This window comes from Lithobates pipiens, unplaced genomic scaffold, assembly GCF_037356315.1.
Source record: "Lithobates pipiens isolate NorthernLeopardFrog02 unplaced genomic scaffold, aLitPip1_a1.2 Scaffold_22, whole genome shotgun sequence".
Taxonomy (NCBI): Eukaryota; Metazoa; Chordata; class Amphibia; order Anura; family Ranidae; genus Lithobates; species Lithobates pipiens.
The window spans coordinates 167,529,584-167,541,915 of NW_027507784.1; the positions used below are offsets into that span (position 1 = coordinate 167,529,584).

Sequence of the window (12,332 nt, forward strand, 5' to 3'; positions counted from 1 at the left end):
AATGTACTGATGCCCCCTGGCGGACTTCATTATCGGACCTACCAAATCCATTGCGATCCTCTCAAAGGGGACCTCAATGATAGGAAGAGGTACCATTGGGTTACGGAAATGTGGCATAGGTGCCGACTTCTGACACACAGGGCAGGAGGAACAATAATTTTCTATTTCCTTCATGACCCCAGGCCAATAGAATCTCTGCAATACCCTCTCTCTGGTTTTCTCTGTCCCCAGATGACCTCCCAGAATGTGTCCATGAGCCAATTCTAACACCAACTTCCTGTAAGGTTTGGGCACTACAAGTTGCTCAATGGTTTCTTCTGCCCTTTGAGCCACTCGATATAGCAGGTCCCTTTCCATATTGAAGTAAGGATAAGGGCAAGTCTTATCTGGGTTCACTAACTCGCCATCTATTTTCACCACATTTTCCCGTGCCTTTATTAGGGTGGGGTCTTTTAACTGTTCTGTGGCAAAATTTTCCCTGTGAACCTCAAGATCCGAAAACTCCACAGACGGCATGTTTTCATCTGAGGATGTTGGCTCCTCCCCAGTTTCTCGAGTTTCCCCCGCCAATACCGACAAGGGAAATTCAGGAGAGTCCTCACCACTCCCAGAGGAATTCTGGTCATCTTCCTGGTTTATAGGGGCACCAATGGGGGCCTCGGGACAATCCCAGAGTTCCCAGAATTTTGGAAAATCCCTTCCCACAATAGCATCATGTGGTAACTGAGACACTAACCCCACCTGATGAGAGAGGTTACCTTTGGGGGTCTCAAAAAACACTGAAGTTACAGGATACTCTCGGGTGTCCCCATGCACACAAATAACAGCCACCCTGTTCTTCCCAGAGACCTCTGTAGTAACTAATTCAGCTTTTATCAATGTTACCAGGCTACCTGAATCTAGCAACACATCAACATGTCTACCATTAATACACATTTTACATAAATGTTTCTCAGGTCCCCGAATGGCAGTGCATGCAACTGTCGCAAACAGCGACTGACGTCTCTCCCTTATAAAGTCACATTGCATAGGCTCATCCACAACTGGGCAATTGGCTGCAATATGTCCCTCTTGCCGGCAGCGGTAGCAAATAATTTTTTTCGCTGCCTCTTGCAGCATGGGCTTCCTGGGCTGCTCCCGCCAGACCTTAGGTAGAACTCCCACCCTCTCACTCTCTCCACCCTCACCCCTTGGAGTCATCTTACCCGCCACTGGGGATGATCTGGTCTTAGGGGGGAAAGTCCGTGAGTCCCTGGAAGAGGTGGTCAAGTTCTCTGTAGCCAAGTACCTCTCAACCAGATCCACAAGTTTATCTGCATTTTCTGGGTCTCCATGGCTTACCCATTTTTGGATGGCAGTAGGAAGAGCTCTCAGGAAACGATCCATAACCACACGTTCCACAATGTTTGGTGCGGTCAAAATCTCTGGCTGCAGCCACTTCCTGCTCAGGTGAATGAGATCATACATTTGAGACCTGGGAGGTTTTCCAACCTGAAAAGTCCAGTTATGCACACGCTGAGCCCGGACTGCCAGGGTGACACCCAGCCGTGCCAATATTTCTGCTTTTAGCACCACATAGTCTTTTGCTTGGTCAGGCTCTAGGTCATAATAAGCTTTCTGCGATTCCCCAGTTAACAGAGGGGCCACCAGTCCAGCCCATTGCTCCTTAGGCCACTTTTCCCTTTCAGCAGTCCTTTCAAATGTGGTCAAAAACACCTCCGGATCATCCTCTCCAGTCATTTTTGTCAGTAAACGGCTCACACCAAAGGATGCGGTATTATTGTACCCACTTGCTTCATTGGTCTGCGGACGTTGCTGTATCAATGTCTCTATTTGCTGTTGAAAATTCTGCTCTTGCTTCTGCAACAGGTCTATGAAGCGGGCTTCAGATCGCTGCTGGGCTTGTTGCTGAGCTTCCAAACTCTGCTGCAAAGTTGCATTTGTCTGCTGCTGATTTGCATTTGCCTGCTGCTGGGCTTGTTGTTGAGCTGCAAGGCTCTTTTGTAAAGCCGCATTTGTTTGCTGCTGATTTGCATTTGCTTGCTGCTGATTTGCATTTGCTAGAGCCAGCTGTCTCAGTATCTCCTCCATGCTGGCCTTTTAAAAAAAAAATTGAAAAAAAAACTGCCCGCATTCTCCACCAACTGTGAGGGGGTTCGCTCGGTAGCGGGTGTGTGTGACCCCCTGGATGGGTTCACAACACAAAGTCAGGCACAGCAGACAGCGGTGTAGGTGCAAAAAACAAAAGGTCCGGTTTATTTAGGCTACATGCAGTGATACATATAACAGCCAAACAAAATAAAACAAGAAAATAAATCCTGGTCAGCTTGACCTCTAACTACACACGTAGACTCCCTGTCTAACAACTGGGTGCAGCCTTGTGCTGCCCCAATCCCTGTCTCTATTGTAGGGGGTTTGCCACACAGGCGTTAACACACCGCACAGAACAGATCTCAGACTCCCCAGTCTATACACACAAAACTGGTTCCAGGATGGAGCATCTCCCTATGCATGCTGGGGTTTTTTGTAGAGGTCTTAATGAGCCCACTTACTTCAGCTGGGCTCATTAACTCTTCCCCTCTAATTGTAAAAGTCTGCATAAAGCCTGAATCTAGGACACACATATTTCCCATCCTGAATACAACCAGGTGATTTTACCTGCGTGCTGCCACATTATATATAGTTAGCCTAAGGGGCATTTAGAGGCAGAAAAAAACCCCCACTGCGGGTACGTCTAGGAGCAGAGGTATTTTGGCAGAGAAAACATGTTAATACATCTAAATGCGTGTTAACACTAGGTGCGTTTAGCACTTGAGCATGAATGTATTTCAGTTATTATTGTGGCCAATTAAGTGAATTAATGCTCAAGCACTTGACGTGCCTAAACATGTTGCACACATTTACAAGTGCCAAGTATTTTTTTGCCAAAATACCTGCCTGCATCTAGGTGAGAAAGCAAAAACATCAAGTGTGCAGGAGGCCTAAAGCAGTCAGAATGTCTGTTGATGACTGATATTGGCTAAAATAGTCATCATTTGACAAAGGATTATTGTTAATTGGATGTTATCCACTTGCCTTGTTTGGGACTGAGAGGCTAATTGCCATATTCACCACTGCCTGAGTGGTCAGGTGAGGGGCCCGTAAGGGTAGGCGAGTGGTAACTTCTCCATGTTCCCCTCCTTGTTGGGCACCAAGTGTGGGTCACATAGGAGACCTACCCCGGTGGATTCTTCTGGGCTACATGGTCAGTTCACTGCACATGTGCTGTTTCCATCAATACCCTGCCCTGGGACAAGGCTGAGCCTGCAGATGGGGAATACTCGACCTTAAGGCGAGCCTCTACTCTTAGAGATGAACATACACCATGTAAACTTGCATTGTAACTGTTCTTCAGTTAACTCTCAGTTCCCCTTGTACATCTTCTCTATAGTCTGCATTTAGGAGGGACATGCCGAGCCTTGTCCACAACCACCTGTCCAGTGTTTTCCACTACAATTCCCCAGTAACGGAGTGGCTCTGCCGTGCACTCCACTCCCATTGCTCTTGGAAGAAGACCGCTGGCAGAAGGAGAAGGCAATCATTCCACCTATAATAGGTAGAGTCATGGCCGAAATTTTTGGCACCCCAGAAATTTTTCCAGAAAATCAAGTATTTCTCACACAAAAGTATTGCAGTAACACATGTTTTGCTATACACATGTTTATTCCCTTTGTGTGTATTGGAACAAAAAAATTAAAAAAGCGAGGGAAAAAAAGCAAATTGGACATAATGTCACACAAAATTCCAAACATGGGCTGGTCAAAATTCTTGGCACCGTTAACTTAATATTTGGTTGCACACCCTTTGGAAAAAATAACTGAAATCAGTCGCTTCCTATAACCATCAATAAGCTTCTTACACCACTCACCTGGAATTTTGGACAACTCTTCCTTTGCAAACTGCTCCAGGTCTCTCTTATTGGAAGGGCGCCTTTTCCCAACAGCAATTTTAAGATCTCTCCACAGGTCTGCAATGGGATTTAGGTCTGGACTCATTGCTAGCCACTCCAGCATTTTGTTGCCATCCATTTCTGGGTGCTTTTTTACTTATGTTTGGAGTCATTGTCCTGCTGGAAGACCCAAGAACTCAGACGCAAATCCAGCTTTCTAACACTGGGCTCTACAGTGCGACCCAAAATCCTTTGGTAATCCTCAGATTTCATGATGTCTTGCACACATTCATGGCACCCAGTGCCAGAGGCAGCAAAACAACCCCAAAACATAATTGAACCTCCACCATATTTCACTGTAGGTACTGTTCTCTTTTCTTTGTAGGCCTCATTCCATTTTCGGTAAACAGTAGAATGATGTGCTTTACCAAAAAGCTCTAACTTGGTCTCATCTGTCCACAAGACATTTTCCCAGAAGGATTTTGGCTTACTCAAGTACATTTTGGCAAACTGTAGTCTTGCTTTTTTATGTCTCTGTGTCAGCAGTGGGGTCCTCCTGGGTCTCCTGCCATAGCGTTTCATTTCATTTAAGTGTCGACGGATAGTTCGCACCGACACTGATGCTCCCTGAGCCTGCAGGACAACTTGAATTTCTTTGGAACTTGTTTGGGGCTGCTTATTCACCGTCCGGACTATCCTGCATTGCAACCTTTCATCAATTTTTCTCTTCCGTCCATGCCCAGAGAGATTAGCTACAGTGCCATGGGTTGCAAACTTCTTGATAATGTTGCGCACTGTGGACAAAGGCAAATCTAGATCTCTGGAGATGGACTTGTAACCTTGAGATTGTTGATATTTTTCCACAATTTTGGTTCTCAATTCCTCAGACAGTTCTCTTCTCCTCTTTCTTTTGTCCATGCTTAGTGTGGCAGACACACAATGCAAAGACTAAGTGAACTTCTCTCCTTTTTATCTGCTTTCAGGTGTGATTTTTATATTGCCCAAAAAATTTCTGGGGTGCCAACAATTTCAGCCATGAACTGGAACTAACTTTGAGAGTGAAAATAACCATTAAACACATTGATTTTTTTTTCTGGCCAAATGTGTATGAAATCCATTAAAGAGGAACTGCAGTCTGCTCACACAGTTTGTAATAAAAACATCTTTGTCATTCTGAAGCTTCCCTCCAACCACTTTGCATATTATTTTATTCAAACTGTGATTCTATACTTGCCAAACATGCTTCAGAAATCTCCCTCCATTAGGTCTGGCTGCATCCATTTTAACTGTGGGCAGCTGAAGCTGTTCACTTCCTGAATTTACACAGACACACACCTCCAGCCCTGCAGCGCTGATTGGCCCTCTTATGACTCATCCCCCCTCCCTCCCTGGCAAACACTCATGAGAGTGAGTGAGAGCGAGCTGTGCATAATGTCATAAGCCTAGGCTAATGACCAGACGAGAAACAGGAAGTGGGCTGTATAAGGTACCGTATTTACTGGCAGAAAATAAATTTTTTACTAACCAAAGATAAAACAAGAAGATTTAAAAGATGGAAAGTAGAAAAATGAACTGAAGGTCCTCTTTAAGGCACTTGGACTCTACAAAGGTGATTTTTTTTTTTTTTCGCTAATCATGCCAGATTAGACCTTAAATCTACTTTGTGGTTGGACACACTCTGTATAAATTACAAAACTGATTGCTAAATATGCTCTGTTAATGCAGGGCTCATGACAAGATAAATAAGCCACGTGTCTCTGCTTCAGGCTTTGCTATTTTCTGTATAATATCCATGACTCCCACAGAAATGCCGTTAAATGGAAAGGAAAATGGAATTTTAAATCTGGCACTGTTAACTCTTTAGGCTGCAAGTCTGTTATATCTTCTTGTAAATAGAGAATGGGTTTTATTATACTAATTTAATACATGTTTTTAATCCAATAGGTTTGAAACAAAAGCATACAGGCTATGAAGAGGTAAGTGTGCAAATCCATCCTACTAAAATGTTGTTTGCATGTATCCTTTATATTTTGGCCACAGGACTATTCACACAATTTCTTTTATCTGCTGTCAATTAGTCAAGGATCAGCTATACTAGGCATGATTGTTCAGTTATCTTATGCCGCGTACACACGATCGGAATTCCGGCCAGAAAAAGACAGATGAGAGCTTTTCATTGGAAAATGCGACTGTGTGTATGCTCCATCGGAATTTAGTTGTCCGAATTTCCGCCAGCCAAAAATTGATAGCATGTTCTCAATTTTCCCGAAGGAAAAACTTTCTATCGGGAATTCCGATCGCGTGTATGCAATTCGGACATGCTAAAAATCACACATGTTCAGATTCAACTATGAGACAGAAGCTATTGGCTACTGGCTACTGGCTATTGAACTTCCTTTTTTTTAATCCCCTCGTACGTCACCACGTTATAAACGATCGGAATTTGGTGTTACCGTGTGTAGGCAAGACTGCTTGAGCCGAATTCCGTCGGGAAAACCATCAGAGCTTTTTCCGACGAGAATTCTGATCGTGTGTACGTGGCTTAAGAGATATTTGAACTGCTCGCAGTACTAGGCCAACAGTCCCACTTCCCGCTGAGAACACAACACATATAGCTATTTGGCAGATAGCAATCTCATGTAGCGTAAAACAAAACAAGATAAAGTTGGCGCACAAATGAATGGTCTCTTTAAGAGCGTTTGACTATCTCGTGGGATGTTTGTTTATTTAAATAAATGTCCTGTAGATGGTCTCAATGTGCGGCTGTTAACCCATTATGGACTTGGCAAAAAATGGATGCAGCAGAAAAAACGATCAAAAACAGCGCATCAAAGGGACTAGTAGATTGATGTGAAAAAGACTTTAAAATGTCATTTATTAAATGTAAAAAATAAACACAGACATCTGATCCCTGCAGGATCTCAAACACATAAAAAACACCAATCATAAAACGGACAGATGTTTGATAATGAAAAGCTCCTCAGATCTCTCAATTATAACTTTGGAAAGGTCAAAACCAACGACCAATGTGCACAGCTTTCGAATGCCTAATGAATGCAATCAATCATCTGAAAGAACCCAAAAAGTCAGTGTAAACGAATGGAACAACGTTTCTAGGGACACTCACTTCATAGGTGTTCAATGGGCTGCAGAGCTGATGAGTCCAGTCTGATGACCGAGGGGGAGGTGTTTATTTCAGCTCCATCTGAAGCGTTCGGCTTGGAGGCAGAGGTGTAATGCTGCACGCTAGGTGGTAAGGATCAAGCTTAGTCACCAGATGATATCAGCTGTACACATAGGCAGCTTGGAGAACGCTGCACTGCCTGCAGTGCGGCTTGTCCGAGCGGCTGTGGATCACATGAGAGGCTTGTCACGTGGAAGGCTGTGAATGAGCCATACATAATGAGCATAGTGTCACCACTAGCAACCATATTAAACCCACAGCAGGCAACTCTTACCTTCATTATAAGAGTTGCCATCACCCTGCTTGGAAGAAAAATATTCCTAGCGGTCAGTTCCAAAGGTTACGCAGAAACTGTACCTCAACTGAGGACTATACACAACAAGGCCAGCAGATGGCAAAAAAATTCTTAGAAAAAGAATACCCAGATGATTTAGTTACACAGGCCTTTATGGAACACGCAACCAAGCATTCACCTACGAAAAAACGTCCCAAAAATTCCACTAATGACTATACTACAATTAGGTTTATTTCTACCTTTAACACACAATATAAACATATGTCTAAAATAATTCTTAAACATTACGATATCCTAAAGCTGGATCCGATTTTAGCACCACTCCTTCCGGTCAGACCCCAAATCACTTTTAGACGCTCTCGTACAATCAAAAATATTATTGCTCCCAATAAACTTATAAAATACAATAGAAAGGATAATAATATATTCCCTGATATTAGGATGTACTTTGATAATAGATGTGGGATTTTTAAATGTCGTAAAAGAGGTTGTTATACTTGTCAGTCCATCCCCAACGGCCAATCCACCATCACTACATCCAAAGAAAAAACCTTTGAGATTAAACAATTCATCACGTGTTCTACAGAATACGTAATATATGTTTTACGTTGTCCCTGTGGCCTCCTTTATGTAGGCCGCACTATGCGGGCCCTACGAGTCAGGGTGGGCGAACATCGCCGCCTGATTAAAGAGGGCTGCATTCAACACAGCGTGCCACGCCATTTTCGCCATTGTCATGATAAAAACTTTAAAGAAATGGAGGTCCTTGCAATTGAGGCTATCCCCAAGGGTACCCTAACGGCCAACGAAAGATTCTCCCACCTTTGTCGCAGGGAGACCTTCTGGATATATCTTATGGGGTCTCTCTCGCCTGATGGCCTCAATGAAGACATTGACATCCTCAGCATAACCTCTTGATATAGGTTACTCAGATATAGTCGCTACTCATCGTTCATGACCGCCACCCTACATTTTTTATAGAAAATATATTTTCATTTTCTTTCATTTTCCTTTTTTTTTTTTTTTTTTTATTTTTTTTTTTTTATGAACGAAGAGTAGCTAATATATTTATTCTAACTATCCTATAGGAAAGGACTTAATAATAATAATATAAAATATATCTTTTAAATAATTTGTTTTTTTGCCCTTGGTCTCCGCAATTTTTCCCCCCCTTGAGTTTTTTTAACTTACAGTGTTTTTTTAACTTACAGTGTCCTTTTATCCATAGCATTCTTCTCCCTTCTGTATATCCTTTAATATCCCCATGGAAACCCACACAGGCACAGGGAGAACATACAAGCTTCAGGCGGGTGGTGGCGTGGTTGGGAATCGAACCAGCGTCCTGCTTGCTGCTAGGTGAGAGTGCTAACCACTACACCACTGTGTCAACCATATGTTTCAATCCACATTTCCTATTAGATGTTTTCTAACAGTTCTTTCACTGACACAGACCCCTGTCTAATAAGGTTTTAACTGCAGGAGGCTTAGTGACACATTAGGGGTTAACCTGAGAGACTTCGACAGTCCCCGCCCCTACACACTACCCGATGCCTTTATCTTTCTGGTTGCTGTATGCCGCTCCAGCTTTGACAAAGCGCAGGAGCGCGAAACATGTAAGCAGGAGAGTCGGCATAGCAACCTTCCCCTTCACAGCCTTCCACGTGACAAGCCTCTCATGTGATCCACAGCCGCTCGGACAAGCCGCACTGCAGGCAGTGCAGCGTTCTCCAAGCTGCCTATGTGTACAGCTGATATCATCTGGTGACTAAGCTTGATCCTTACCACCTAGCGTGCAGCATTACACCTCTGCCTCCAAGCCGAACGCTTCAGATGGAGCTGAAATAAACACCTCCCCCTCGGTCATCAGACTGGACTCATCAGCTCTGCAGCCCATTGAACACCTATGAAGTGAGTGTCCCTAGAAACGTTGTTCCATTCGTTTACACTGACTTTTTGGGTTCTTTCAGATGATTGATTGCATTCATTAGGCATTCGAAAGCTGTGCACATTGGTCGTTGGTTTTGACCTTTCCAAAGTTATAATTGAGAGATCTGAGGAGCTTTTCATTATCAAACATCTGTCCGTTTTATGATTGGTGTTTTTTATGTGTTTGAGATCCTGCAGGGATCAGATGTCTGTGTTTATTTTTTACATTTAATAAATGACATTTTAAAGTCTTTTTCACATCAATCTACTAGTCCCTTTGATGCGCTGTTTTTGATCGTTTTTTCTGCAGCAATCTCATGTAGACCTGTGGAAAAGGGAAAAGAGAGAGAATTATACAAGTATAAGTGCAGTACTTTAGTATATCTGCTCAAGCAGATGGGTAAAGCAGACCTGTAACAAAAGTAAAGACATAGTTACTTAAAGCTAAAGTTTTTTTTTTTTTCCCGCAATAATGTTTTAAATTAAGTTTTCTAAATATTTCACATACTTCTATGTGCTGTCCGATTCTCTTCCAAGTCTTTTTCTTTCTTCAAAACTGCCTAGGAAAACGTCTCCAGGCGTTTTCCATTTTGCCTGTGGGCATGTGAAGCCCACAGGCATTGTCTTCCGGGGCACAGTCCTCTAAACTCCCATCATGCACCGCCCCTATGAGCTGCGATCTCGCGCATGCGCAGATCAATCCGCTCGAGCGAACACAACAACTCAGCCTGGGCGCCGCACAGACTCCTGGGGGAAAAAAAACGATCCCAGGAGCCCCTGCGACAGACAGGAAGAAGTGACCTGCCGATGAAGCCACGCCCATTTCCGCAGCGGCTCCGCCCCTTTCCGGAATCTCCAGAGGCAGAAAATTTGAAATAAGAAGAAAACAGAAGAAGACAGCAGAAAGGTAAGGGGGTTACCTAGCGATTAGGGAAGGGGGGATCACATAGACCTAGTACTGTTAATTAGGGTGGACCTCCGCTTTAAACATAAGCTGCTTGAAAAATTTAATGACATTAGTCCCCCAGGATCAGAGATTACATGAACACTGCTGAGACAATAGTCACGTGACCAGGCTCCAGAAAGATGCAGAAATATTTTTCTTCATTAGTAAAAAACAAAACAAAATGCTTAACTCATTCCAGGAAAACCTCTGTATACCTCTGTATAACCACAATTCCATGGTGACCTAGGGTTCCTCAAAAAGTTTCTAGAAGTTGCTTGAGTTGTAGCTAATTGACCTCCCATCTGATGGTGCCTTCATAGTTTCAGGTCCAATAGTTTGACACCAATAATCTTTTAAGTCCCTTTCACACTGGGGCATTTTTGCTGGCGTTTTTTTCATGCACTTTAGCGTTTAAAAAAAGCGCCTGAAAGAAGCCGCAACTGCAATCCCAATGTAAAAGCCTGAGTGCTTTCACACTAAGATCCCTTTCACACTGGGGCATTTTTCAGGCGCTTTAGCGTTAAAAAAAGCGCCTGAAAGAAGCCGCAACTGCAATCCCAATGTAAAAGCCTGCGTGCTTTCACACTGAGGCGCTGCGCTGGCAGGGCATCAAAAAAAGTCCTGAAAGCAGCTTCTTTGCAGTGCTTTTGGAGCGGTGAATACAACGCTGCTAAAGCGCCCCTTCCCATTGAAATCAATGGGAAGCGCCTGTAAAACGCCTGAAAAACGCCTGAAAAACGCTATTGGCAGCAGCGTTTTGTGGGCGCTTTTAACCCTTTATTTGGCCACTAGCAGCGGTTACGAGCGTTTTTCAGGCACTGACATTGTGAAAGGGCTCTTAAAGCACTTGGGCTTTCACATTGGGACTGCAGATGAGGCTTCTTTCAAGCGCTTTACAGGCGCTTTTTTTTAATGCTAAAGCGCCTGAAAAATGCCCCAGTGTGAAAGGGGTCTTAGCTGATTGTAAGGGTGGAATTTTTACCAACACTGTAATGCTGCTCATACACTAATACATTTCATGCAAACATTTTCATTTTTGGAAGGTTCATTTGATATTATAATTGTCAATAGGGTCATATCAACAGTTGTTTTAGCCACAGTGACAAGAAAATGTTAAAAGAGGAAGATGGAAAATTTCTCTTGAAGAAGCAATTTTCGAACAGAGGTTTTCATTTGGGAATTGCATTCATTCTAAAATTGAATGTTAAAAGCAAGTGACATTTTCAAACAACATTTTTCCCAGGCATTGAATGTACAAAGAATTTTTATATACATGTTGGTAAGAATATTCTAGTTAAAAAATGCACTAGTGTATGGCCAGAATAATTTTCAGGGGTTCCTCTGTGGTAGGAAGGTTACGGAAAGCTACTGTAAAGCTATCACACAATAACACAGCAAACCAAGGTCTAATTAAACCCTCTTCCAATCTCACCCAGCTTTTTTTTTGACAAACACTTGATTACTGGAGGTTGGTCCAATTTTCTGCAAATCCAGGTTTGGGCTAACCAATTTGCTAATCACTGAAAAACTGAAAATTGTATACTCACGTTCCGTAATTTTCCTTTCCTGACGCATCTTCATGGCAGCACACACTGGGTTGTGACTCCGCCCCCACAACCTGACAGGATTGGATTAGCTATAAATTTGAAGGGGAGACCCCCCGCTGCATTCTCTGTATATATCATCACAGAGTCAGGGAGGGAATCATGTGCTGCCATGAAGATGTGTCAGGAAAGGAAAATTATGGAAGGTGAGTATACAATTTTCCGTTTTCCGGACGCCTTCATGGCAGCACACACTGGGAAATAACTCGCCAGTCGGGTGGGTGCAAGTAAAAAATAAACTTTAATTCCTTATAACGCAGAAGAATATGCTCTAATGATAGATCTGCCGAAGTCAGTCATGGACAAGTAAGCTGAATCCACTTTGTAATGGGAAATAAAGGTATGCCTGGAGGACCAAGATGCTGCTCTGCATATCGTCTCCGGAGATACTCTACAATATGCTGCCCAGGAGGTAGCCACTGCCCTTGTAGAATGAGCCCTGATGCCTT

The 12,332-nt window shown here is 43.3% G+C and overlaps 1 protein-coding gene across 2 annotated transcripts in view; it reads left to right on the top strand.

Moving 5' to 3' along the window:
- The window catches only part of CDK15 (cyclin dependent kinase 15), a 364,576-nt gene that overhangs the window by 45,696 nt on the left and 306,548 nt on the right, over positions 1-12,332 (top strand). For both annotated transcript variants that reach the window (XM_077448589.1, XM_077448587.1), the window contains exon 2: positions 5,873-5,904. In XM_077448589.1, coding sequence (XP_077304715.1) covers positions 5,873-5,904 — 32 coding nt within the window. The remainder of the gene's footprint in view (positions 1-5,872; positions 5,905-12,332) is intronic.